Below are 27,912 nucleotides of genomic sequence, written 5' to 3'. Positions count from 1 at the left end.
TGGTGTGTGTATGTGGTGGAATACTGTTCCGTCAAAGAGGGAGGAAAGTCCTGCCATTTGGGATGACATAGATGTACCTCGAGGGCATTGTGCTGGGTGAAACGCATCAGACAGAGCAAGACAAATACTGTATGACCTCACTTATATGTGGAACCTAAAACAACCAAATGCATAGAAACAGAGAGCAGACTTGTGGTTGTCAGGGGCAGGGGGTAGCGAGTAGAAGAATGGATTGAAGGGGGTCAAAAGGAACAAACTTTTAGTTATAAGTAATTTCTGGGGATGTGACCTACAGCATGGCGATTATAGTAAACCACACTGTATCATATATTTGAAAGCTGGTAAGAGAGTAGACCTTAACAGTTCTCATCACAAGGAAAAGAATGTATAACTATATGAAGTGATGAATTAACTAAATTTATTGTGGTAATCATTTCACAATATACACCGATCAGATCATTATGCTAAACTTACACAATGTTGTATGTCAACTACATCTCAATAAAACTGGGGGAAGGTCATGCAATAAGCACTGTTTTGCTGATTAAAGTCCATTTCTCACCGTTACTCGCACAAAGCTGGAAACACAAAATTATGAAACGACCATAGGACAGTCAAGGGGTATTTATATCGTTAATATGAGAGTTGGAAGCAGGAGAAAATTAAGAGGATCTGAAGAGCTTCAAGACACCTTCCCTGTGCACGTAACCCACTGCCAGACACAGGCGCACGCACTTGAACCTGATTCCAAATAAACCTTTGTCGACATTCACTTCATTACTATAGGAAAATAACAACGTACGCCTGTCAGCAAGAGGTTCTCCCTCCACCCGGGTCACTGGCAACCTTTCTTTGGGGACAGTTGGCAGCCTCCAAGGCGTCTTGTATGGATTTTAGATCTGACACTTTGTGCATGTGCCTCTTGTGTTGTAAGACAACATTCTGCTCACAAGCTATTTTCATTTTTTTTTTCTGAAGTCAGCATCAAGTATTGAGACACACACAGAGAATATCTGTAAGGTGATTAGAAGAAAATGTAATTTTTCTCACTTCTCCAGGCAAACAGGATGACTTGGAACAACCATTACGTTTTTACTCATTTTTCACTATGTCCCCAGTATCACCTACCCTGCAGGCTGCACTGTTAAATAAACTAAAGGACAGCGTGACAACAAAGTAACCCTGTACCATCTCTGCCAGCAAACATCAGCTTCTGCAAGCCTGCTGGGTTCCTCAGGAAAATCATAAAACTGCTCGAAGCTCTGGTGACTTCAGTTTCCCCCCTTAGGATTCCTTCCTAGACAGAGGTGTCTCCAGGAACCTCATCTTCCAGCATCGCTGCTAATTGGAAAAGACTGAGGGGAAGAAGAAATCCCTCAGCCGCCTCCTCCTCGGCCCCCAGTTGTGTCATTACATCAACTCCAGAGCTAGGAGTGAAGAAACCCCACTTAGTCTAACTTCCTCTCAGGACCCTCCAGAAAGTATTGGAGAAGCGACATGCTGCCTCCTGGGCATATGTGGCCTCTTCCTGATTTTCACATCAACTTACTAAATGTTCAGACTCCTCAAGCTATCACCTTCTTTCTTCATTTCTCTACGAGAGTGTTTCTTCATGTATCTTTTGGAGAAGGTTATTGAGAGGATGTGACCACCAGCTGACCCACGAACTGGACCTGGGCAATCAGAGTCTCCTTATCCCTTCTCCTGTCCTTGGAATATATGTTCCGCCCACTGTTCCCACAGCGGGAGACGTTCTCAAGGACGCAGCCTTGAGAGAGCAGTACATTCATCCCTCGGTATCTGCAGGGGGATTGGGTCCAGGACTCCCTGCGGATACCAAAATCTGCAGATGCTCAAGTTCCTATATAAAATGGCATAGTATTTGCATATAAATTATGCACACCCTACCATATACTTTAAATCATCTCTAGATTACTTATAATGCCTAATACAATGTAAATGCTACGTAAATAGTTGTTATACTGTATTGTGTAGGGAATAATGACAAGAGAAAAAGCCTGTGCACATTCAATACAGATGCAACCATTATAGGCCTTTCGATCCACCACTGGTGGGATCCTGCAGATATGGAGGGCTGACTGTATGTTGTATTCAGCATACATGACTGAATCCAGTTAAGGCCTCTACATAAACTTCTAAGATTCTAGCGGGCAGGTGTGGAAATATACTCATCTTGCAGCCACACAAGACAAGCCTCATAAGTAAGTTCTTTTGCTTATTAAAATCGTCACCTACCAACCTGAAGCGGTCTTCAGTTTCTCTCTGCTCTCCGCGTATGGGGGCCACTTTAAGACTTCACCCAGGGAACCACCGAGGTTGCAAACCAATGGCATCAGTAGGTCCGCCCACAACTGCCCTACCAGATTTTGCATATATTTATTGTGTGTACTTCATATTGTTCTTTAAACATGTATTTGAAGTTTATCTAAATTATTATTAGGTCATGTTTTATTTTTAAAATATATATATAAGGTCAATTACAAAGATATATTAAATTTCCAGAATTTCAAAATCCCAGGGAAGCAAAACTAACAGTAGAAAAAGTAGGATCAGCCATCAGTATAGTTAGGTAATTATAACACCTGCTCGTCTTCCCTTACACTCTGCTCAAGGAAAAGCACAGACATGACCTCTGAACATCCCAGTATTGAAGGAAAAGGCAACTGATTATAGGACATAAGGTATCGTAAATAAGTTTCATAAGACTTAATCTGCTTGGTATGGGTATAATTGTATTAGAATGTTAAAGATGAACAAAACAGCCCAAACAGCAAAAATATATTTTATGGGATTCCTTATTCAATAACACACAATGAGCAAGAAGAAAGCACTATTAGCATAAGTTTTCATAATTGAACCAAGTATATGGACATCAATTGCTACACAAGTTCCATTATGCGAGTTGTTATTGTAATGACTGAACTAGCAGAACCAAGAACTGGATCTTCACATTACATCTGTCCCAGAGGCTGTGCCATTCAGTGTAGACGTAACAAGAATGTGCAAGAATGCTATGCTGATCACAGTGCTGGTGGTGGAAAGAAAAGAAAGGCCATTACTCTTGAGCAAAAGTTAGAACTAACCAAGAAGAAATTTGCTTGGATGTGTTTTGCTTTTATGGCTATACACTTATAGATATTTTTACAGTTCTTTTTATTGAACTTCCTCAGGAAAAATAACTCTGTAATTAGAGATCTGAAACCCTTTAATAACATTTTTCCCAAAGAAATAATTATTTTCATAACTCAGGTTTTTGATGGAAAAAGTTTTCTTCGGGTTCAACCATCACATTAGAGCACTGTAAAACTAAAGAGATCATATTTTTCTAAGTAAAAATAAGGACATATGACTTGAAAAATTATATTTGAACTTGGGAGTTTGTTTAAAAGATGACAATTTGTGTGCATACTAGGTTAAGTTTGGTATCACATTTAATGGCTTTTTTGAAAATTTTTATAAAGTCAGGACTGTCACAAAAAAATCTTGAGTGTTTGTTTGGCTAAAGATGGATCCACTTATGAGCTGTTAAAAAAAAATAGCCCACGGGCCGGCCCTGTGGCCTAGTGGTTAAGTTCAGCATGCTCGGCTTTGGCGGCTCGGGTTCGGTTCCTGGCCACAAACCTACACCTCTCAGCAGTGGCCATGCTGTGGCACTGACCCACATACAAAACAGAGGAAGATTGGCACAGATGTCGGTTCAGGGCAAATCTTCCTCAAGCAAAAAGAGGAAGATTGGCAATGGATGTTAACTTTGGGGCAAATCTTCCTCAGCAAAAACAAAAAAAAACCACCCAGTTTTTCACAGCAATCTATTCATGGTAACATATTTTGATACATGGTAGGTGGTTGTATTCAGAGTCAGCTTGGCAACTAGCTAGCAACCTTGGACAAATCACTTAGCTTCTAGAAAGTTTCATCTCCTCATATGTAAAGTAAAACTTTTGAACTACCTGGTCCATTGCTCCCCACAGCTTTTTGACCATCTAGGCTTTGGAAAAGACCACAACTCACTCACCAACTCCAAGCCAGGGTGAAGCTGCTTAACTATCAGAAGCTACAGGCCCGGATCCACATCTAATCTGGTATTAATATCTGTCCTGATAGTTTTCAAACCAAGTTCTTGTGCCAGTTTGAGCGCAAATGACCACACACTGTTGGCTAGTAGTTTAACTTAATTTTTAACACAGATTAGTTTAATCGGTCTGAATTTTGAACCTTTCACCTGCTCTTACCTCCAATTTTCATATGCCCCATAACCAACTTGTATCACGGCCATCTGTCCTGATCTCTGATAGCTGAGCGCCCCAGCAATCGTGTTCATCTCCTAGGCTTGCTAATGCCTGATATGCTTACTTTAATATCTTATGCTGTCTTCTTGTAACACTCAGTTTATTAAATCTTTGGTCTCCATATGAACATTTCAGAAAGAGCTATCTTATCTTTTGTTAACTGCCTGAAAATACATCTCCAGTGGAGTAATTTCTTTGTGGAAATGCCTTGGAAACACAGTTGATGCTCAGGAAACTTGTCTACCAGGGATATACAGATTTTTTTTCTTCTTCCAGAAAAACGTATGCACAGACTTGCATCTAAAAATCAACAACAAATATGAAATAGAAATCATTACCGTTTATCTTCAATACTTTCTCTCATTTCCCTCATGGACAGCGTAAAGAGATAAAAGGAACCACTTTTGTTATGTACTTGGTACACTTCCGTTTAATAAAACACCTTTCTGTAAAACGCCACTAGCCACCAGGCTGTCCTTCTTCACTGGCCAACTTTCAGGCTGCCGTTTATCCCCTAATGTTCTCAGGGGTTTGACTGAAACCTGTATCCACACCAAAATCTTCCATACCCACAGTCCACTAGTGAGTTACAAATGCAATCAATAGATTTCAAGGGAATTACAGAATCATTTCCAAATATACCTTGACAGGATACAAAGGTAATCATCAAAAAAGAGAGAAAAGCATGTTTAAGAGAGACAAAAAGCATTCTGTCAATGAAGATCAGAAGCTATGCAAATATGCAAAGTGCACTTGATTGCATGAGGGGTTTTAAATATCTAAATGCTTGAGAACCCAGTTACAGCTGCTTGGAGGTCTTCACAGACAGGGTGCCCATCACCAATGGTGACAGACCGGTCTCCTTCCAGCATCATCCTACAGCTAGTTCATGGGTGACTTAATGGCTGTGATAAGACAATGAAGAGCTCATCTTCCACACAGGGTTTGGTGATGTCAGAATACCATGTGTTCTCTTTAATGGTGTTCCATGATGAGCATAAGGTAGCTAAAAATCATCAATAACCACTTAAGGAGTAGGTCCCCATGGGTCCTTAATTGCGAGACAATGTGGTGCTGTCCTTGGTACTAGATAAAAAGACAATGTTCTTTAGCTCTGGGAATGTAAGTGAACTGGAAGACATTTGACAAAGTTTCTTGTGTGCTCCTGGTGGATATGTAGATACAAAAGACACATGATGTTTAAAAATTAGATTTTACAGCTGCACACCAGAAAACGCTGGAAAATAAGTCAATGAAAACTTGGTGACAAGTTTCTAACTAAAGCGAGGCCCCAGGGCTCTGTCCTCTGATGTAATCAGCTTTCAGTGGCACATTGTCATGCATCTGAGAGTAAAAGGGATATACCATATAATCTCAGGTAAAAAAAATCAACATGGTGGAGAGCTGAGTTGAATTTAATAAAACATAATTAAACTGATTTAAACATAAAGCCAGCGTTTGAGCTTAACTAATCAATCACCAAAGTAGAACTTAAAGAAGGACCTGCAGCATAAAGGTTTGATAAAACAAAAAGCTGCTGAAAACATTCATGCAATAACCAACTATAACGTCCCGAAAATGCATGGTAAGAGTTCCATTGTGCTCTCTACTAGTCAAGCCACCCTTGGGGGTGAATTTGCTTATAGAATTGAAAGGCATATTCTTCCACACAACAAAGCAAAATAACACCCTGTTTCTATTTCCATGCAGCAAACTTTTTTATTAGTCCATCAGTTCATCTCTGACTGTTCAGTTTGGCTTTTTCATAATTCCTATATGAAATGTGTATTTTTCTTTAGTGGTTTTTTCCTTCTTTTTTATTTTAATTATTTGCTCCAGCAGATGTCAAAAACCAAATAAAGAGGCATTTCAAATATGCATACGATTTTGCTGTCAGCTTCAGATCCTCTCTATCAAAAATGAGAGAAAGGGTCTACTTTAAGAAAGAGGTACTATCATAGGTGGAACATTCACTCACCCATCGTGTTCTTGTTTATTGAACTGAAAGTCATCACTAAGATGGCAAGACCTCTTAGCTTCCTTTTCAGGGAAAAAGAATTCCAATGAGACTTTATTGAGAACCTATTGAATTTATTGCCTTATAATATAATGGTTGAGAGAACGAGCTGGAAAAAAAATTAGCTCTGAACCTGGCTCTGCCACATGCTGTTTAGCCCTGGCACACTCCTTACCTTCAAATCTGCAACGAGTGTAAGGATTAAGTTATATAGCACATATAAGGTGCTGAGCACAAGGCCCCACATATGGTAAGGGAACAGTACATTCTAACTGTTATGTTCTTGTTATTGATTTTATTAATATCACTATTATTACTATTACTCACTTTTATATACTATGAGACTAAGTTTAGACCTGGAAACTAGCGATTGTTTTTGCTATTTTATTTCTGCATTTACTTACTAGTTTCACCTAACTACAGGCTTCCTAACAGGAGAGATGTAAGTAAACAACTACTCCTGGGTCGAGCTTGGGGTAGTTTTATTAGCCAGCTAGAAGTTTGACCAGCAGTGTTTTACAGAGAAGCAAAACGAGCAATATAGCTTAAACTCAGATATCCCAAGTTAGGGAGTCCTGGGGATTATTCATTCATTCACAGCACAAAGAGTTATGGTAATGCAGAGATGAAAAATGATCAGCGTCATAAGAGAGACATCAATAAAATGCTGGGGAGTTCAGCAGATGGCGGAGGAATTCTGTTGGCCCAGGAATGTTAAAACAGTTTAGCTTCTAACATTGCTCTGGTGTTACTTTCACACTGAATCTCCCTCCCACTCACTGTGCCCTCAGCCTCCACTCCAGTCCTTACCTTTTTATAGGACTGACTTTTAAATATTTACTCCAAAGAGTACCATGTAGTTTTAAAAAGTAACCATATGAGGCATAGTCATAAACATTGGAAGCACAGGACTAGAGTTAAGCTGAGCATCAGCCAGTTAGAGTCTATCCAGAGACGGCCAATACGGAGGGAATGGATCTGCAAACCACATCACAAGAGACATGGTTAAACGCACAGAAACATTAACCCTGGAAAAGAGAAGGCTTGGGGAAGCCATGACGGACATGCCTGTATAGATGAAGTACTCTTGTGTGAAGGAGAGGTTAGATACCTTATGTAAAACCAGAAATGTAAATTATAACTATGAGAAAGAGTGCCAGAAACATAGATTTATATTAATGTAGGGAACTAATTTGCAGTAGTTTGAGGTGTCTGACCATCACCTCCTCCTGAGGATGTGGACTCCTTTCTATTAAGAGAGGTCACACAGAGGGGAGAAAATTCTGGCACTGGCAGTGGAGGCAGGAGTGAATCAGACAACTTCCACAGCCTCTTCACACTTGCCTAGGAAGTATGTAAAACAATGAAACATTTCCCTTTGAGAGAAAACCTAACTGATGGTGCAAACTGCATTGGAAACTTGATTGTGGTGTATGTCTTCTATTTGCACAACGGTAAGCAAACCAGAAGCAGAAACTTCTTGGCAGCTTGAACTTAGTGGCGAGTTTAGTTGGAATGCCAAAAAAAATAAAGCCTCTGAATCCTCCCCGCAAATTGACAATAACAGGAGAAAGGGAAAAAAAATGAAAATGTCAACTTTAACCATATAGGAGCGTGTCTGCCATTACAGGAATGCTGTCGACAGACCCATTTCCCCACCAGTCTTTGTTTTCACCACCTCCGGCAAGGGATGGAGAGTTTTATTCCAAAATAGTAAACAAGGATGTTGGAGTTGCACCCTCCAGTCTGTGTCAACTCACCCCCTCCTGGTGGGGGGAAGGAAGACAAATAGAAGGTTTTCATATGCTGTCAAGAGTCTTTCGCAGAGAGAAAATTCAGGAGCTATAGTTTGGAAAGAACCTCCAAAGAGGATCAACAGAGAGGTAGACACATGCACTCCTTAAGGGCATCAACTACTATAATATTGTCATTTGTGTCCCTTGGCTGTCTCCACCACTCACCTCTGGAAGGCTGCCAGGCTACTGGATTTAACAGGAAAACATTCAGTGGGTGAGATGAGGTTACTGAGGTGAGAGTAACTTCACAAAATCTGTTTCTTCCCATGTGAAAATTTGCCATGGGTACTCTAGTGGTGACTGGATGTATCTTGTCTAGATCATTCTGATCTTACTTTGAGTCCATTACAACAAATATATTCAAAATGACAGCCAGATGGGAGAGGGATAAGAGACTCGGGTTGGGAGAATGAGAAATACTTTGCGAGTTAGAAAACCTGGATTTGCGTCCCCATATCTATCATCTCGGCTAAGTCTGAGAGTGAGGTTTCTCATCTACCACATACAATAAAGAAAATGATGCCCACAGGATAACTGTGAGGACTACAGAGAAACAATATCTGTAAAAGCACTTTGTAAGTTTGAAATACTGCTGAAATGTTAGGCTATGGTAACCCTTTACTACGCCTAGTAGTCATGATTTGACTCCTTAAATCTCAATAACTTAACAATGATTTAAAGGAATATGCTGTATTTTCTTATATTTTCTAAGAATATCAAAACTATTTACATAGGTGGTATGATCTATTAGCAAGATTATTAAAAGGCCATTTTGAGTTTTAGATTTACTAATACAAAAATTCTCCACTTATTTTGCATCCTAGTTTTTTCATCTCTTCAGTAGAAAAATTAGTCCTTGGTTTCTCCATTTTAATACATTTCTGTGAAAGTTCTACATAAATAGCAATTACAATATTACAGTTTTATGAACGTTGCTTTGTTCTATAATTTTTTTTTTGAGGAAGATTAGCCCTGAGCTAACATCCACTGTCAGTCCTCCTCTTTTTGCGGAGGAAGACTGGCCCTGAGCTAACATCTGTGCCCATCCTCCTCTACTTTACATGTGGGATGTCTGCAACAGCATGGCTTGATAAACAGTGTGTAGGTCCGCACCTGAGATCTGAACTGGTGAACCCCAGGCCGCAGAATCAAGCATGCAAAATTAACCACTATGCCACGAGGGCAGCCCCTTGGTTCTTTACAACTAGTAAGCAAAACAAAAGCCATAATCACAAAAGAACTCGCTCAGAAATCTGATATTGGTGGAATAAGTCGGTGAAATTCATTATATATATACACTCTTGAAAGTGTTTTACTTCCCTCCACAAACAACAAAAATAAGTAATGCAGAGATCAAATCTCTATCTAGAATAAGCAGATGATGGGTGAGAAAAGCAAAAGCTTTTGGAAATTCTCAGCTTCCCGACTGACATTATGAAGATAATGGTTGACTGAGATGGACATCTTTTGCCTTTAAAGAGCGATGAAAGTTTCCATGAATCACAAGGGCGAAGGTTGAAAGAGCAGGATTCATCCTCAGTCATGGGGTTGGCTGGGTCATAAAGATCATTGGAGACCGTGTAATGCTTTAATGATCTCCGTAACACTCCCGCGCCACCCAAATGGTCAGTCCCACTGACCTGGTGCACGTCCCGGAGAGGCAGCCTCCTGTCCTCCAGGGGCTCCCCCTATGCCTGGACGCCAGCGAAAGTTAGAAAGCGCTTTTGTACATTGCAGGGCAATAGGGCGGGGGAGGGGCAAGCTGAGCATTCCTCCCGAACAGCAGGACCCTCCCAACTGACGAAATTCTCCTCCACACCGTACTTTTTAAAGTAGCAAAAGAAAGTCCATGGATATTTCATTTTCCTTTGAATACTATGACCATTCTGTATTTTTATAAAAGACGAAATTGCAGTAAAAAAGGACATGTCTTGACAAGAGGCCCTACCAGTAGGTCTAGTTACAAAATCACTGCAAGAGTCAACAGTTGGGTTACACGAAGACTCTTTAATATAAGCAAATATAAAAGAAATCAAACATCTATTTTCCACAAGCGCTATTAAATTATGACATGTTAGGAGTCATTAAAAATCAGCAGGCAGGGGCGCTGGGCTCTGCCAGTCTAACGTTTCAAACAATCAAAAATATATCCATGGGGCAATTAATTTCATGCACATTGATTATTCCAATCTCCACACTAACAAGTAGGGCCAAACCAAATAAAATTAAACAGCGAGAAACTAAAGACTGAGCCCACTTGCAAGGTTGGGGGGCGCTGCGGGCTAGGGGCGAGGTCTGCAACCTTGGGAGGTGAATTACATCTCTCAGGTTCCTAGGGGAGAGGGGGAAGTTATTCTGGTACCCTGAATCATATTTTGAAAACAGCATTGCTTGGAAGTCGCCTGCATGGCATCTGTCAACTCTACCCCTCCCACACTCATGGACACACGCATCTTTCACAAATAGAGGAATTAAGACCCAGACAGAATGTCCAAGCCAACCAGCTACTAATGATGAGCAAGGTGAGGACCAGAGACTTCAGATTAGTCCAATGCATTTTCTACTGTGTGGAGGCTCAAATGGCCATTTAACGCTCCTGGGATCAGAGCAAACGCTGTCACTATAAATCCAACAAGTTACACAGCAAACTGCAAAACTGCCATTTTTGTCATGATTTGCAGAACTACTTATTAATAAAATATTAGTCAACAAACGTATTGAATTTGTTGTAAAAATTTTAACCACAATTCTAACCCTTCCTTCCTTCATACGGTCCTTAATCTGTCAGACATTTATTAAATATCCACTAAAAATCTGCCAAGTGATGTGTTCACTTCTATAAAGACAAAAAGGGAAATTGGACACAGACCCTGTTCTTAAAAAGCTCAAGAGATTAAAGAAAGATAAGCACACACACACACATACACACACAGATTGATGTGCTGGTAAACATTTAAGGAGGGGGAAGCGGGAGAAGGAGCCCTGATTTACAGCATTCGCCAATTCCCATGGTGTAAATGCTCCTACCTCGGCCGGCTTCAATCTGCCAACAGGCCCCACTGAACGTGGGTGGACTTGTGGAGAGACAGGCGAGCCTGCCTAACCTGGCCCCAGCGCGCCACTCCAATATTTATATTTGTATAAATTTACACGCTCACACACATATAGCTAATAGAACTACTCAGATATTTTATAGTTGTTATCTTAGAGCAGTGGGATTATAAGTGATTTTATTTCTTCTTTACACTTATTTTAGCACCCAAAATTTTTAAAAAGAATGTTTTTTAGATCAACACTAGCACAAGATCCTTAACACAGACCAGTTTTTCGAGGGTTGTCCCGGCACTGCTCGAATGATCTGAGGAGGAGAGAGACCAAAACACTTTGAGGGCGCATCAGGTGAGCTCTAGGGCCACTCGTCTGGGCAGAGCTAAGAAAGGACATGCTCCATGGCACACCTCGCCTGAGCCATCCCAAGACTGCCCTAAGCACTCTGCCTTCCTGAGCCCCGCCTCTAAGGCCATGGGACTCTCTATGAAATATAATGACAGAGCCTGCCCCCACCACGCATTCCGTGTCGTGCTTCAAACCTTTAGTCACACAATGTCTGTACCTGGAGGATGGGGAGAGAAGTGGGAGCAAGGGGAGAGATGATCTCTAAATACAGGAATCCAAACAACAACATCGCTCCTGCCAAACCCTCTAGACAGGACTCAATGACACGCCACCCGTTTGGTTTTGCAGATAATTTTCCTCAGTCTGCAGCTGGAGTCAATGCGTCCTCCTTCAGGTTTCTTAACATGCAGGTGCATTTTTCTTTGGAACCGAACAGCTTTGTCTCATCCCAGAACCCTCCTCTTTCTCTTTATTCACTTGTGACTATATAAACTATTAAGCCTGTACTCCGAAAACCGTTCGTGTTCACAATCATTTTAATGTAAAGAGCTGGAAACTTTGTGGAGGGAAAACAAAACGCCTTATTGTTGTATAATGTTTTAATATTTGCAAGGCGCTTCCACATGTGTTATCATATATAATTGTGACAATAGTCCTCTGAAGTGGCTATTCCCAGCACCTCTACATGTAAGGAAAAAGAGGCTCAGGGAGCTTTAAAGATTCTCTCAAGTTCACAAATCCACAGCAGGTAGCCCACTGCCTTCAATACATGGGCTTAGAGTCCATATTCCAATCTAGTAGGGAAGTCACCTGATACAGTTCGGAAAACATGGGATTTGGAGTTACACAGACATAATTTCAAATCCTGACACCACCATTTTCCATCTGTGTGATCTTGGGCAAAATCCTCACCCTCTCTGGGCCTCATCTTCCTCATTTGGAGAATGGGGGTCCTGTACTCATCGCATAGGACTGTTATGAAAATGAAACAAAATCAAGCTTGGCATATGGCGGGTTCTCAAAACATCCGCCTCCCCGTTTCTGCCTTCCTCTTCTCCGTTGTTCCTTTCCTCTGCCTCCTTTCCTTGTACCTTCCTTTTTCCAAACACACTTGTTTTGTTTCTCAGCCTGACTCTCAGGCCTCCCCAGTTCAAGAGTGAGAAGTTTCTTGGTTATTTGATGCACGTATATTTTATGTAGAGCGTATTTCTGCAACAAGAACTAGCTCAGTCACATTTGGTAAATCAGGGAATCCTATCAGTCCAACATGGAATTTGCACAACTTCATGTACAGCTTTTCTTAGCACGTTATATTTTGTGCCGCCACAACCCAGCAGCCAGACACAAAGCACCCACATGCAGGCGGGTGCAGCAAGGATGCAGGAACCTAACATTGCTCACGCAGCCCCTTCTTTCTCTTGGCTCAATCTGGCTAAACGCTAGGTTTCAAAAGAGCTTAGTGCACATTTCTGTCAGATATCTGTAAAAAACAACAAGCAAACACTAGAGAAGGAGCCAAAACCACTTCCTGCTAAGCCTGCTACTGCTCCTCTTCCTGCGAATTCTGGCATTCATGTCCCTCTGTCCCATTTTCATAATTCGGCAGACCCCAATACTTCCTTAAACGTTCCTCCATCATGCTACCTTCTTCTCTACTTTTCAAAGAGACAGTCTTGTATGACTCTGTTATTTCTTTATTTATAGGAAAGTTAGCATGTTTTTATAGCTGTGCTTGTACTTTTAATAAGATCGCTATTGTTTTGGTTAATGCTTAATTATAACATTAAATGTTTTGAGTGGTTAAAACGTTTTGAGTGATGTATTCCAATGCTATTTCCCTCAAAATGCCAGTTATTTTTAGTGTGTGATTTTGCAGAGTGTGGGGTTTTTTTTAAGGGAATGTACTCTGCTACAGCAGAAATGCCCATATTTTGCTTTGTTGGGTGGATATCTTTGATATGCTGAGGCATCGCAGATTGATGGAATAAATGGTTTAAATAAATTGTTTTCATGGCACTTGTTTGACTCTCTTTGTTAAAATTCAAGTCAACACCTCATCTCCATGGTTAAGAATGCACAATTTCCACCAAAGATGCTACCGAGGGGAGCAGTTCATACTACTTTACATAAATAAAATCAACACAACGCTTCTAAACATAAAATAAGGCTCAAATCCAGTGTTCAAGTGAATCCAGGCAGGACTGGCCGACCTCCACAACTTTACGCAGCACTTGTTTTGTTATGTAAAACGATTCATTCTTAAATCAGCTAGACTTCCAAGACAGCGAAGACGCTGCAAGAAGAGCAGCTTCCGCTACAGAGCCGATCGCACGAGCAACCAATTTCTAGGGTAAAAAAATAAGTTCAAATAATTTTTTCAAGTTTCCCCTCTTACCCCTAGCATATTTAATTGGCAGTAAAATTAATCAGATGGTTTTTATTTGAATTTATTTTTTAATATGGGCAAATAACCTTTCCTTATAGGAAAACAGGAATTTTTCAAAATTGCATAACCGCGCCATCAATTTTAGGAGATGGTGTGTGTAAACCTGTGGCTCCTCCAGTCTTGGGATTGCCAAGTGCTCTGATAAAGAACATACTGTTGTCATCACTGATTCTCTATCCCCCAACACTTCTAGTAGATTACTTTGCACATAAGAAGTGTTCAATAAATATTTGCTAAATTAAATTAAACCATATGCATAATTAATCTACATCAAAATTTCTAAATTAAGTTGTTGAAAAGAAGCTAGATTTATTTCTAGCCAGTAAATACGTTATTTTTAAAATAAAACAAGAAACATATTTCAAATAAAACGGGTCCTTTTACTATCTTAAAGACGAAAAATAAAAGGCACTGGACATAGTTGTCGAATTGGTTAGATCAGTTTGGTTGTGACAGAAAACCCAAATTACAGTATCTTAAAGAAGACATGAGTAAGGCAGTAAAAATACTCTGTATGATATTATAATGACGGATACATGTTATTATATACTTATACATAGAACGTACAACATCACGAGTGAATCTGAAGGTAAACTATGGACTTGAGTGATTATGATGTGTCAGTGTAGGTTCAACCTTGATTAAAAAAAAAAAAAAAAAATGGGGGCCGGCCCGGTGGCGCAGCGGTTAAGTTCGCACGTTCCGCTTCTCAGCGGCCTGGGGTTTGCTGGTTCGGATCCCGGGTGCCGACATGACACCACTTGGCACGCCATGCTGTGGTAGGCGTCCCACATATAAAGTAGAGGAAGATGGGCACAATGTTAGCTCAGGGCCAGGCTTCCTCAGCAAAAAAGAGGAGGACTGGCAGTAGTTAGCTCAGGGCTAATATTCCTAAAAAAAAAAAAATGTACCACTTCGATGAGTAATGTTGATAGTGGGAGAAGCCAGGTAGGAGTAGGGGGTACTATATGGGAGATCTCTGTACCTTCCTCTCAATTTTGTTGTAAACCTACCACTTCTCTACAAAAGTAAAATCTTTAAAACAAATAGGAAAAGAAGACATAAGTTAATTATTCTCTGACATAAAAGTTGATGTAGGCAGCTCAGGTTTGTAGGCTGACTCTACAATCACCAGGGACCCGGGTTTGTTCTCTTTTGTCGCCACCAACAACTCTCAGCTTCCACCTCCTGGCCAAGACGACTGCATTCCAGCCAGCAAGAATGAGAAAAAGGAAAAAAGGAAAGTGTGTCTCCTTTCTTTAAGGGCCCTTCCTAGATACTATACACACCTCTTCCGTTTACATCCCATTGGCCAGAACATACCACTTGGCCATCCCAGCAAGTTCTAAAATGTGTAAAAAAGAAAATTGCTAAAGGGAAGTGCTCCTTAGATGTCATCTCTTCCATTGATAGGAAAATCCACTTCCTTTTTTCTGAGATTTTATAGACAATAGTTAACATATACTGAATGTTTCCGACTTATCCAGGCTTTACCTGCACTATGTAATCCTCATAATAACCTATTATTATTCTTATCCCCATTGTCCAGATGAGGAAACTGAGACTCAAAGAGGCAAAGTGATTTGATTCAAGTTCACAAGGACTAAGTCAGTTTTAACCCAGGAGTCTGACTGCAAAGCCTTAAGCTTAACAAAGACAGTTCTCTAACTACAGGAGTATGTCGTTCCCCTTTCCTGCTAGCTAAGGACAGCCTCATCCATCCTGAGTTGTCAGAACTGACACACTGAGTTGTCACAATCAGTTGTCAGCCTGATTGTGAGCCTACGGAAGGAGACATTTGGGTTTCTAAGGGATAAGATCAACACCTTTGCCTCATCTGTCTCAGAAAGGCCCTGAGAATTTTCAACATTTGCTTAGCTCATTTTAGTTCATTTATTGAGCACTTACTAAGTGTCAGAGACCATAAGACCTTGGGCACCTTGCTAGGCACTCACAACTGATAGAAGACGTAGATCAACACAATATTTATTATAGAAACCAGATGACCCCAAAATAAATAAGTTTTCATGTCACTCAGTTCTTCCCTTTTCATGGCATTAATCAATCACTCCGTGATAAGTTGCCTGACATCTGTCTTCACCACTGCACAATAAGCTCAGTGTGGGCTCAGATCCTGTCTGTCTTATCCCACAGCCCAATTCCCAGTGCTCACTACAGTGATCGACCACAGCCAAGGCTCAGTGTGGATGTAGTGAGTGGAACTAAATTCTGAGTGGCCCGACCATTCACTGATTTAACTGGAAGCAGCACACTGAAGAGGCAAGATTAGGGTCTTTGGACCAAGGATTCATTCATTTGCTCATTCATTCAGTTATGCATTTATGCAAGCACTATTCAGGGACACCTACTACGTGCCATTTATCTAGGTGCTGGGAACACAGTAGTGACAGATAGACGTCTCCACCACCAAGGAGCTCACCAGCTCTGCCACTAATCCTTGTGTGATCTTGGGCGGTCACTCAGTCTGCAGTTATGGGTTTCAGCTTTATTAGAATAATAGGATACTAATAACAAACATGCAACATTATTTTAAGGAAAAGAGGTAATATACGTAAAGGAACTGACACAATCTAACACTTAATAAATGGCGGCTATTCCAATTAACAATAAACCACAAATCAGAACACAAAATACTAAGTATAAAACTTAAAGCAAGTGACAAATGGCATTAATTTCCAGAGGAAATGCATCTAGGAACGTTCAGCAAGAAAAATTTCGGTAATAACGTGTTCTCTCTATGTGGTACTTAATTTTCTTCAAAATGCTTTGGTCTACGTCATCTTAAATATTAAGGGTGAAAATTTTCCATGGATTTCTGTACTAGAGAAAACTTTCTAATGAGCCAGTTTGCCTGACATTCAAAAGCTTTATGTGGCCAAGGAAGGTCATGTAGATTTATACTGTTCCTGACATCTTCCAGCAATGACCAAACAGGGGAAATCATGTCAACTGGGCTTCTGAATGACCTACAGTCATAGAGACACTCAGCAAGTAGGGCAAGACTTGACAGGAAGCGTTTTGCAAAGTTTCTTCTTCTTCTTTTTTTCTTTTTAAGATTTTATTTTTTCCTTTTTTCTCCCCAAAGCCCCCCGGTACATAGTTGTGTATTCTTCGTTGTGGGTTCTTCTAGTTGTGGCATGTGGGACGCTGCCTCAGCATGGTCTGATGAGCAGTGCCATGTCCGTGCCCAGGATTCGAACTAACGAAACACTGGGCCGCCTGCAGCGGAGTGCGCGAACTTAACCACTCGGCCACGGGGCCAGCCCCGCAAAGTTTCTTCTTGCAAGAAGTTCCAGTAATTTCCACAATTCCCAAAAAGAGTCCATAGTATTATTTGTCAATCACTCTGAGTCAGACATTTTCACTTGTATTTCATTTCATCTTCTCAATAACTCTGTAGTCTCTGTTAATCTTATGAGGAAAATGAAACAGAGAAGTTAAGAAACTTGCCCAAGCTCACACAGCTGGCCAGGGGTGGAGTAGGAATCCACACCAAGCCCTTCCAACTCTGAGGCTGCACCTCCATCGCTATTATTTCCGCATGGGCTCTCTGCCTTCCTTTCAACATCCTGAGATGTAAGACAGAAGAGAGCTTAAAAACATCAGATTCCTTTATACTCCAACTTTAATTCTCAACAAGGATTCCAATCACTTTAAAACTCTCTTTTTTCCTTTTTTTTTTTTTTTTTTTTTGAGGAAGATTAGCCCTGAGCTAGGATCTGCTGCCAATCCTCCTCTTTTTTTGCTGAGGAAGATTGGCCCTAAGCAAACATCCATGCCCATCTTCCTCTACTTCATATGTGGGACGCCTGTCACAGCATGGCTTGCCAGGTGGTGCCATGTGCACACCAGGGATCCAAACCGGTGAACCCCGGGCCGCCAAAGCGTAACATGCGCACTTAACCGCTGTGCCCTCCTGCGGGCCCCTCTCCTCCCTTCTAATCAGGATGAAGAAGGGAGCTTAGAAGACCCTGAGAAAGGCCCCGGGAATCGATGTTAGCCAAGGCAAGGAAGGACAAAATAGAACACAGTGCGTTCACTGCGGGCTGTACCTGTAACGCCTCTTCCCTGAGAGCTGCTTCTGCACGAACCTTGTAGCTCATCAGAGCGAAAGAGCCAGCAGAGCTACCAGTGGGAGCAACTGGTTTTGGTAAACAATGAGACAACGTCTCCCTAATTATTGGCAGCAGATGTTAGCTCAGGGCTAATCTTCCTCAAAAAAAAAAAATACTCTTTTACTCAGAAGCTTCTAGTTTTTCTTCAGTCTTGTTGGGAATTGGAATGGCTATGATGCATCTCTGAGATGCCACAAGATAGAGATTTGTTGAAACATTTTCAGCTTCAGCCAATCATCTGAGGCCGTGCAAGTGCCCTTCCTGGTGCATTCATGGTAGCTGCAGGCTTTACTCTTCCTGAAAAACGACCTCTGTCATCTGACCTTAGCAGCACCATCCTCTTGCCTATGGATAGTTTCCATAGAATTTAAAAAAAAAAAAAAAACCCATAAACTGAGTAGACAGTTGATGTCATTTGTCATAATATCTACCATCTCCTTATCAGGCCATGGTCTTCCTTTAAAACCTTTCTTTTAAAAATTCATTTGTTGATTTGCTGTGAGCAACTTTGTTGATCTGTTATGGTACTTTGTTGCAAGCACTGTGCGTCAAGTGTCAAGCTAATAATAGCATATTCTTTCATTTCTTTTATCTATTTCCAAAGGTTTGTATTCCATGATCCCTGTGCTGTCAAATACAATACCCACTAGCCACAGGGGACTATTTAAATTTAAATTAATTAAAATCAAATATAACTTAAAGTTCTAGTCCTTGGAACACTAGCCGCATTTCAAGTCTTCAGTTGCTCCATGTGGCTAGTGGCTGCCATATTGGACAGTACACCAATAGAACATTTCCATCATGAGAGCTCTGTCAGACAGTGTTGCCACAGAGCATCACATTCTGGATTTTCATCGGCCTAGAACTTCCAGCTGGGATAAAATCAAGAACAGAACTACTATCAGAGTAGGTCAGACTAAGTTCCCAATCATCATTCCTGGGGCTCCAAGAGCTAAACTACAGTTGAAGGGAAAAAAGAAGCTAGTAATCTATTACAGTGGGTGAATAGACATCCTGGGATGCGCCATGGATGCCATTAAAATGATATTACCATAAAATTACCATATTTATTACCATATTACCATAAAAGTGATATCCTACAGAATCTGCCTTCTTAACTTCAAGGAAGATACGACTGAAAGTGGGGAAAATGTTCACCTTTTTCCTATTTCAAAAAATATAGCAATATATTAGATTCCGTGGCACATACAAGGTGTTTAATAATTTTCATTAAATTAATAGCAAAGTAATAGTAATCGTTATAGTATTTATTGAGGATCTAACATATGTTAGGTTCTATAAAGACACTTTCGCTAGGCTATCTCTTTTTATCATCAAAAAGCTCCATGAAGGAAACATTTTTATTTTTCATTTTATAGGTACGGAAAAGGGTTAGGTCACTAATCCACGGCCACACAGGTAAACAGTGGCAGGGCCAAGATTTAAAACCAAGACTGCCCAACTGCGGGCACATGCTTCGCCCACTTCAACACACGGACTCACTTACTAATCATCAGAAAGGACATAAAATAAGAAGGCTCTAAGGCTTATTTTTAAGAACCCAGCTAATGTCACAAAGCTGCCATTTTCCTATAGATTTTTCCAGAAGACAGAATAACAACTTATCTCTCTGGATGGACCCCTCAGTTAAAATATTTCCCAGCCTAGATCAGGTGGCAATTTTAATGGAACTGAATCAAGTTCATGATTGCCTATTAGAGTTCCAACATCTTGGGACCTTTGTTAATTGAATTAGACTCAAGACAAAGGGAATTAAAAAGAGGGTAAGTTAAATTTTTATATTGCCTTAGGCAAATGGCAGAGAGAAGCGGGCCTTTGTTCCTAAGGAACTGGGTACTCACTTTATCATTTACGATTATTTTATAATTAGATTGATATTTTGTAAGACAGAAGTCTCTGTCACCCTGACATTCAAACGCCTCCTCTTCACTGAGATGAAAGGGGGAGCAAAGGCCGCGGATTTGTGTTGCTCGTTTTCTGCAATTCTGTTTTCAAGGAGACAACATTTTTTAAGTCACTAAACTGTCCAAATCCAAAATGTTTCCATTTTCTCTGCAGTGATCACATTCCATCACCCACATCACCTAAAAATACCCTGCTTCCCACCACTCAGGAGAACCACAAAGGCTATCAGAAGGCATTAAACCCTAGACAGCTTCTCTGTTCTGCCTTTGTACTTTCCTCTGATCCATTAGATTCGGGGAAGCTGGAGGTGGGAAATGAAGGAAATAACAGCCCACAAATCCTTATCTTAATCCCACCAGATAGCACTGACAAGCAACAATTGGTGAGGAAAAAGCTCAACCACGGAAGGCTTTCCTGCTCTGAACTCAAGATAACTATTATCCAAAATTCATCATTAAATTATTACTCATAAAATGTCTCTGTCTACTTCTCAGTAGGAAGATCATGGATGACAGTCCTTTCCTGTCTCAGGGCACATGTCAGAATTTGTGTCACTGCAAACAGGGCTGCATTTGATTCAGACAGATTAAATTCATATTTATAGTAGACAACATCCCTCAGTCCAGAAAGGTGCTTCCAAGTAATCTAATTTCCAGGAGACATTCCATTTTGGAATTTTCCAGAAATGGCAAGACAGTTCTCCTGATACCTGCCTCCCATCTGAGCCCCTCACTTAGAAATCAGAGGGCTGAAAGCTCTGTGCCTTTTGTGGTTACCTATTTGCAAACATTCTTTCCTTTTCTAATGGGTCTTTCTCTTGTTATCACCTCATCCTTCACTCTACGAACAGGTAATAGCACCCTAAACCCAGAGAGATCAAGGTAACTAAGGTTAAAAAATATCAAAGGTTACTGTTCATAATGGCATTCCAGGAGGAGGAGTATTGACACCCTCAAGGTTGACTGAACGGGACAATCCTGAAGACACAGATGCACTGAGTCAGTTAATGCAGAAAACGTCAGCTAACTCACCACTAAGAGAATAGTAATGTCTGTGGCTTGGTCTCTTCCAAAGAAGAAACCAGTCACTCGTCTGTCTTGCACACATGTGAGCCCTCACAGGACACACTGGCTTCAGAAATGGCTGTAAAAGGCAACGTGGAGGTCAAGCCAATCAGCATGGGTGATCTTCCTACTGAGAGGACAGCTCCCACTGCGCCTTCACGTAAGAAAGGCCAGTGGTCCATCTTGCTCTTCAAGAATGGAGCAATCTTATCCTTAAAAAGACTAACTTTTTTGCCACCACCACATATGTAGCAACATATTGGACCCCATGGCACATAGGATACCAAGTTTACAACTTTGATACGGCACAAATGCTGTGCATCACAGACACTCAAACGAGGCTGATATCTGCTCTCTTCTACAAAAGACATCATTTTCTCTTTTACAACTAAAATGAGTAGCATCTTAGGGAAAATTATATCTTTACCCTTAGGTCTGTTTTGAAAAGAAAAAAACAAAAAGGAAGAAACAAATGGAAGGAGAGTGACTAGATGGAAGTTGAGGAGAGAATGGGTGAGGGGGGAGGGGAAGGGAGGGGGACGGAGAGGCATAGTGAGCTGCACAGGTTTGCTATTCCACTAAGATAGTGAATGAGGAAAACATTTTCGTTTGCTTTTCTGACAGCAGGAGCATAAACGGTTGCTGCAATAATATGAGAAATTATTGGTCATTTTGAGCATTCTTGCTAGTGAGAAGCCAGCATTCCAGCCAATTTGAAATATTGGCCCCAAGCTGCCCTAGATATTTTGTTTTTCAAATGTGGGAATGTCAGCTGCTGGACAAAAAGTGATGTATACTGTCTAGTGGGCAGTGTGCTGGCCAGACACCAAATTTGGAACATCTCCCTGTACCCTGGGCCCCAGCTCAGCCGTCCTTACAGCCAGTGCTGCCACAGAAGTGAGAGTTCTGCTCAAAGCAGACCAAGAGGTGGAGTAATGCTTGAGTCCCGTTAAGAAAAAACAAAACTGAGTTCTAAGCTGTCACCTCTACAAATGTTTCAAGAAGCTAGTCCGAATCCAAGATGAGTTGCAGCCAGATAGGTCTCTTTTCAAGGAAATCAAATACTTCTAATCCCATTCTAGTTATGGCCTGTCTGAAGGGAGCCTAGGAGGCCCCAGGAATAAAAGTGGTCAAGCCTCACATTTTATGTGCTTTTAAATAAGATGCTCTCAAATATGTAAAATGACATTATCACTCTAACTTACGGAAAAAAAAGCACCATTATAAATCAAAAAATCAGTAAGGGAAATATTTTGGCCATACGGATTTTTAAAATATACCTCTGACATCAAATTAAACCTATAGAGCTTCCTCATATTAATCCAAGAAGCTGCTGGCAAACATCCGAGACTGACTTGCGGGTACCAATCCTGATGGTGAGGCGGCGTTACTAACAGCCTGTAGCCTTCATTGTGGCGCATTCACTGGCCTGGAAGATCATAGTTTCACTCATTGTACATTTCTTCCACAGCATCACTATGGAATTCTCCATGGAAAGAAAATCTCTTGAACTTTCTCATTATTTGGAAGAACTCCTGTAGTCCGTATGAGGACAATTATAATGGAGAGAGACATCTAACGGACACAAGAAATTCACACATCCCAGCTCTTTTCTGTGTATTCCACTTTAATAACCACTCACTGCTTCCTACCCCTCACAGGAACATTCCTAGGTGTCCCTCACAGCTTACAAGATAAAGGGACACAGAACATCCCTACTGTGGTGTGTGTAAGTCACCAGAATCCTGCAGTAAGCAAGAGATGCCTTGCGGGGGAGGGAAAATGGTGACAACACCATCAACATTTCTGCTTCAGAACCCGCTCACAAGAACTGTGTTTCAACAGTGAAAGGGAAGCGGAAATGGGCATGAATCAATGAAACAGCAATTTCTCTATCCACGCTCTCTGATGTTATTGGGCAATGTACTGTGGGACTGAAGTTCTTTCTAAACCTTTGACTGACTTCATGATTACTAAGCATTTGTAGCATCGTGCTTATTCTTTTAAGCAAGTGAAGCAGTGGAAATATCCTAACACATACATCTATTTGAACCATATCCTCTCCAACTACTTTGCTGTTCTTCACATTAAAATTGGGCCTCTACTGAGACAATATTAAATGTCAAGCCCATGTAAGATACAAGAAACAGAGGCAAAACGGTCACATGAAATCCATGATGTCATATTGCATGTCAGGCACACAGACATGGACCATTTGACTTGCTAACTAGCAAATGATAACCAAGGACACTGTCTTTCTTTACACAAATTATCTGGTATTCATTTATATATCATTATTTACATCATAAGCAGAAACAAAAAATATATGCTCATAGAATAAAAAAATAGACAGGCAATCCATAGTTACGCATTATGAGTAAAATTTGCTGAACTGAGTTATTTTTTCCAATAGCAACTTATCAGGGAAATCTTTTCTAGAAATAAATTTTATGCGTCATTAATCCTAAACAAAGAGCTAATAAAGGAGGGCAGAATAAGTGGCACAAGCAGTTCCAGCTTAAGCCACAAAGTAATAACGCTTAGAAGAGTGAGGCATTCTATTCTCTCTTGGTCATTGTAGTCTGTTAAGTTACAAGCAACACTAATGGTAATTTGATGCTATGCAGTAAGTTACAGAGTAAATTCAAAGTTAGCAATACGGATCTCAGGTACACTAAACAATCTAGTACCTATTTCTAAAACTCCTAGCTTCATTTTTCATGTATTCTCATGATGATTGACTAAATGAGACACACGGATTAGTGCTATGTTAAGTTTATTTCTAATCAAGATAACTGGTAGATGTCTGATCAATTCAGCCCTTAATCTTTTATAGTGAAACAGAGAGAACATATAGCATTTGACCTAACAAAAATAGCTAACTACCATAATTTTACACCCAAAGTCCAATTCTCCACATTGCATACACCTATAAGACAGAATTTACAACTCTCACATCTTTCGTATTTCAATAGTCAAAGTCATACCAAATAATAAAAGACATTATAACTTAAAAACACATAATGTCCCTAAAAAATTCTTCTCAAAACTGACTTTATATAGAATGGGCAAATATTCAGTTATTTCAATCAGTGTAGGAATACAATACTAATAATTTAGGCTCAAGTGGATTCCTTTCCTCATTTACCCAGTTGGGATGCGTTAAGACTAAAATAGGTAACTATTCTCCAATTTTTCCTTCCTAGCATACTGTGTTGTCCCAGACATGTAAAACTGCATTCACAGGTACACGGTATAGTACTGTGTGGAAGGCTGGAGAAAAGACAGCTGGCACTGTGATGTCCATGCATCTTCACATTAAAGCAATAACCATCTTCCCCCGCACACACATTGATCACTTTTTAATGATCCTGGGCCACATAGAAGGAAAGTTTTGATTTAGTACAGGTCAAGGTAGCACATAGCTTTTCATTTTTATTCGTAACTGGTGCTGATCCTCTAGCTGAATGAACAAATGCAAACTCATCCTGCACTCTTCATTGAACTCATGCTAATCGAAACCTTTAACAATTTTCTTAGGTTCAAGGTATCATTTCCTAAAGAAATCTTGCTCAATAAGTACTACAGCTAATACGCTTTAAAAAAATGCAATAGAAACGATTGATACAGAAGTTAAATCAAGAATGCTGCTTCCTTAAATTCAGTAAGCTTGTTGATCATAACCAGAGTGAAGTTACCTAAGCAACCTCTCTGAATCGCCCATAATATTCGAATACATCTTTATTACGGTAGCTCGATGTCTAGAAGTTTGTTGCTGATAGCATTGTCATATAATGCATAAAGCTGTCAGATTGGTTGTGGCCAAAGAAAAAAAAGATACTCTGGAATATAGAAATTCATTTAATGAGCATATGGCACCAGAACATAAATACCCAAGAGCAAAATCATAAAAATAACACCAAGTAAAAAATAATTTAGGCTAAGACCAAAAAAAAAAAAAAAACTAGAATTGTTTAGTTAGGAGTAAAATCATTAAACCACTCATCCAGTCACAGACACATTCACCCTGGCTGCAGAGCTGCAAAGTGGTTCATTTTGATTTTAAAACGTTATACATTTATATAATCATTATAACCTAAATGCTTAGGGAGAGTATAAGAAAAAGCTTCTAAAGATTATTATGGATGCTATGTAATTATGGATCACAAATGAAATATGTGGGATGCCCAAACTTGCTGTTATTTCTGCCCACAGATTAATTTGTGTAAACTCGGCAGAGGTGGTGTGAGGACAGAGTACGACCAGCCTCACTGACCACACTGTGTCTGTACACATGTACACCACTTCAGAATGTCAGGTCATCTTCAAGTATAGCATGCAGTCACCGGTGATCTGGGAAATCTACAAAGCCACAGACTTGATATATACTCCGATCTGGGGGAAAAACCATCAAGGAAGCCAGAAGTTTCCCTTTTTCCAAGAAAGTGAAGAAATTCTTACCTTTCTGTACACCAGCATGTTGGGCGATTCATCTGCCACCCCGTTGCTGGTCTGCCCATAATTATTCCCCTGGGCCATGTCACCCCACACTTGCTCAGCTCCCAGATACAGGAATGAGTCTACCCTGCAAAGGGTTAGAGAGGTTTCAGTGAGGTCCTAGGGTAGTGCTACAGGGGTTGAGGCTCTGGATTCCTCCTCACCTCACCATCCACACACCCCGCCCGCCACAGAGCACCCTCACAGGCCGGGGCTGGCCGGAGGAAACGGCACTGGGATAGATTTTTTTTAAAGACAACTGAATTTACACTGACCGTACCCCAGGGGAATTGTAAGAAATGATAATATTTAGTTAAAATAGTTATTTGGCTATGGTTTTAAATGATTTGATTTTCTGGATACTCATTTTTGAAAGTGTTTGATGCTCACCTAAAAAACCCACGGTTCCCATTTCCACACTACAGAGTTTTCTCTCCAATACTCGCACCTCCACTTGATGAGGTTTTCCCAGCAGGGCGGAAAGACAACCCTCTGTGGCGGCACACTTTCTCCCAGGTGTCTGTCTAGCTGCCCCATGCAGGCGCTCAGAGAGGCCCATTCCTGCGCCTTCTCCAGCACGTGTGTTCCTCTGCATCCCTCTGGATCTCCCCCACACAGCCAGGGTAGCTTCGCCTACTTTCACCTGCCTGCTCTGTCAGCCACTGCTTCCTCTCCTCTCACCCCACTCCGCTTCGGAAGTCAGGATGTAATCCTTCCCAGTCTTTGCAAGCAGGCACCAGAATAGGTCCCAGCAACAAGAACTGTTGCGAGGTCAACCTCGGGCGATTACCTGGGCCACCATGGGTAGCAACCTAACTGCAGAAGCCTCAGAGGGAGCAGCCAAAGAGGAGCAAGCAAGCAAGCCCCAGCTCCCCTTGCTCGGCTCTCACGGCAGCGGCAAATGGCAGGCGAGCGCGCCCCGCGCCGCGGCGCCGCCGGAGCCGGGCGGCAGTTTCAGCACCGTGGACCGCGGCGAGCGCGCGGGGCGCGGGGCTCCCGGGGCGGCCGCGCAGGCTCGGCGCGGGCTGGGTGCGGGGCGGGGGCCGCAGGGCTCGGGGCGGCGCTGCCTCCTGCCCTTCCACCTCCCCGATTTACCTCCTGGGCCAAGGTCACGGCCCCGCGGCGCCTCCCTCGGCGGGCGGGCTGGGAGCAGGCGGTGTCAGCTGGCGGCAAGCGGAGCAGCGAGGCAGGGCAGCTTCATCACACTCGGCGGGTGCGGAATCCGCGCCGGCCCGGCTCCTGCTGCTCAGGCGACAGCCACCCTCGCCGCCGCCGTGCACAGGCGGCTCCGGCAGCCCGCCGCTCGCGCGCTCCCCGGGCCGCCTCGCTGGCTCGCTCCCTCCTCCGCTGCTCCTCCCGGGCACTGGGACCAACCGAGCGCGCGCGGGAGCCGAGACGCCCGGCCCGTGCGCGCGACTGGGAGGAGGGAGGAGGGGACAGTCACGTGGGACCCATGCGTCCAAAGGTGCTGGCTCGGATGGGCTCGGCTCGGCGCGGCCAGACTGCCTGGGCCTCCCCGGCTTCCCCGCCCTCTCGCCCCTCGGAAGGCGACAGTCCTGCCCTGGCGCGGTCAGTCTGCGCTCTCACACCCCGCCCGCCCGCCCGGGTGTACGCGCCAGGGAAGGCCTGGAGATTCGAGCTTAAAGCTGAGTGTAAGCTGGGAAGGCAGGAAGGGCGATGGATGGATGGATGGATGGATGGATGGAGCCCCGTGCAGCCGGCAGGTTTCATCACGTGCCTGAGGACTCCGCTGACAGGACCAGGGAAGCAGATGATTACTGTTATGCCTGAATAACAACATCCTAAGAGTGAAGGAAATGGCCAGGACCAAATGAGTCATTCAGCAAATTTGCCTGCGGCTTTCGCAGCTCCCTCCTAAGTTGGAGAAATGGGAAATGATTTGGAGGCTGCCAACTCGAGATGAAAATCTTGTCACCTGTGAAATTGAAGGACCATCCCCAGTGCCTGGTTTCTCCCTTTGACAGATGGTGCTCAGAGGAACTTTCCTCTCACCCACCACTCTCATCCTCTAGCAATTTTCAAAGACAGCCTGGGGTGCTGATCCCCCAGAATCATTCTTCAGGTTGCTGTCACTAATTCTTCCTTAAGGATTAGAATGACATGAAGGAGATAAATCACTTTTGCCCCGATTATAGTAAAGGCACTTGTCTCTGGTTTGGGGGAGCTGAGTTGGGAAGCTATAAATATCTCAAGTAGTTGTCCTTCCCCAGCTGGGCCAGGTGTGGGAGAGAGAGAGACAGAAGATAATCAAGCCAGCCTGTTCTTAATCCCCTAGGTCTAAATACAGCAGAACCTCCTCCTGG

At 42.0% G+C, this 27,912-nt stretch overlaps 1 protein-coding gene across 9 annotated transcripts in view; it reads right to left on the bottom strand.

Annotated features, from left to right (window-relative positions):
* RGS7 (regulator of G protein signaling 7) overlaps positions 1-27,373 on the bottom strand; it is a 488,122-nt gene extending 460,749 nt beyond the window's left edge. For 3 of the 9 annotated variants that reach the window (XM_070602545.1, XM_070602547.1, XM_070602548.1), the window contains exons 1-2: positions 26,684-27,349; positions 25,553-25,676 (exon numbers count right to left, since the gene is read on the bottom strand). In XM_070602545.1, coding sequence (XP_070458646.1) covers positions 25,553-25,630 — 78 coding nt within the window. In that variant the 5' untranslated portion in view covers positions 25,631-25,676; positions 26,684-27,349. Of the gene's footprint in view, positions 1-25,552; positions 25,677-26,378; positions 26,592-26,683 lie in introns of those variants that run through there. The other 6 variants (XM_070602549.1, XM_070602551.1, XM_070602542.1 and 3 more) reach the window with 5 other exon arrangements.
* Positions 27,374-27,912: the final 539 nt, after the last annotated feature.

This window comes from Equus przewalskii, chromosome 31, assembly GCF_037783145.1.
Source record: "Equus przewalskii isolate Varuska chromosome 31, EquPr2, whole genome shotgun sequence".
Classification (NCBI taxonomy): domain Eukaryota; kingdom Metazoa; phylum Chordata; class Mammalia; order Perissodactyla; family Equidae; genus Equus; species Equus przewalskii.
This window is presented reverse-complemented; position numbering and strand designations above follow the sequence as displayed.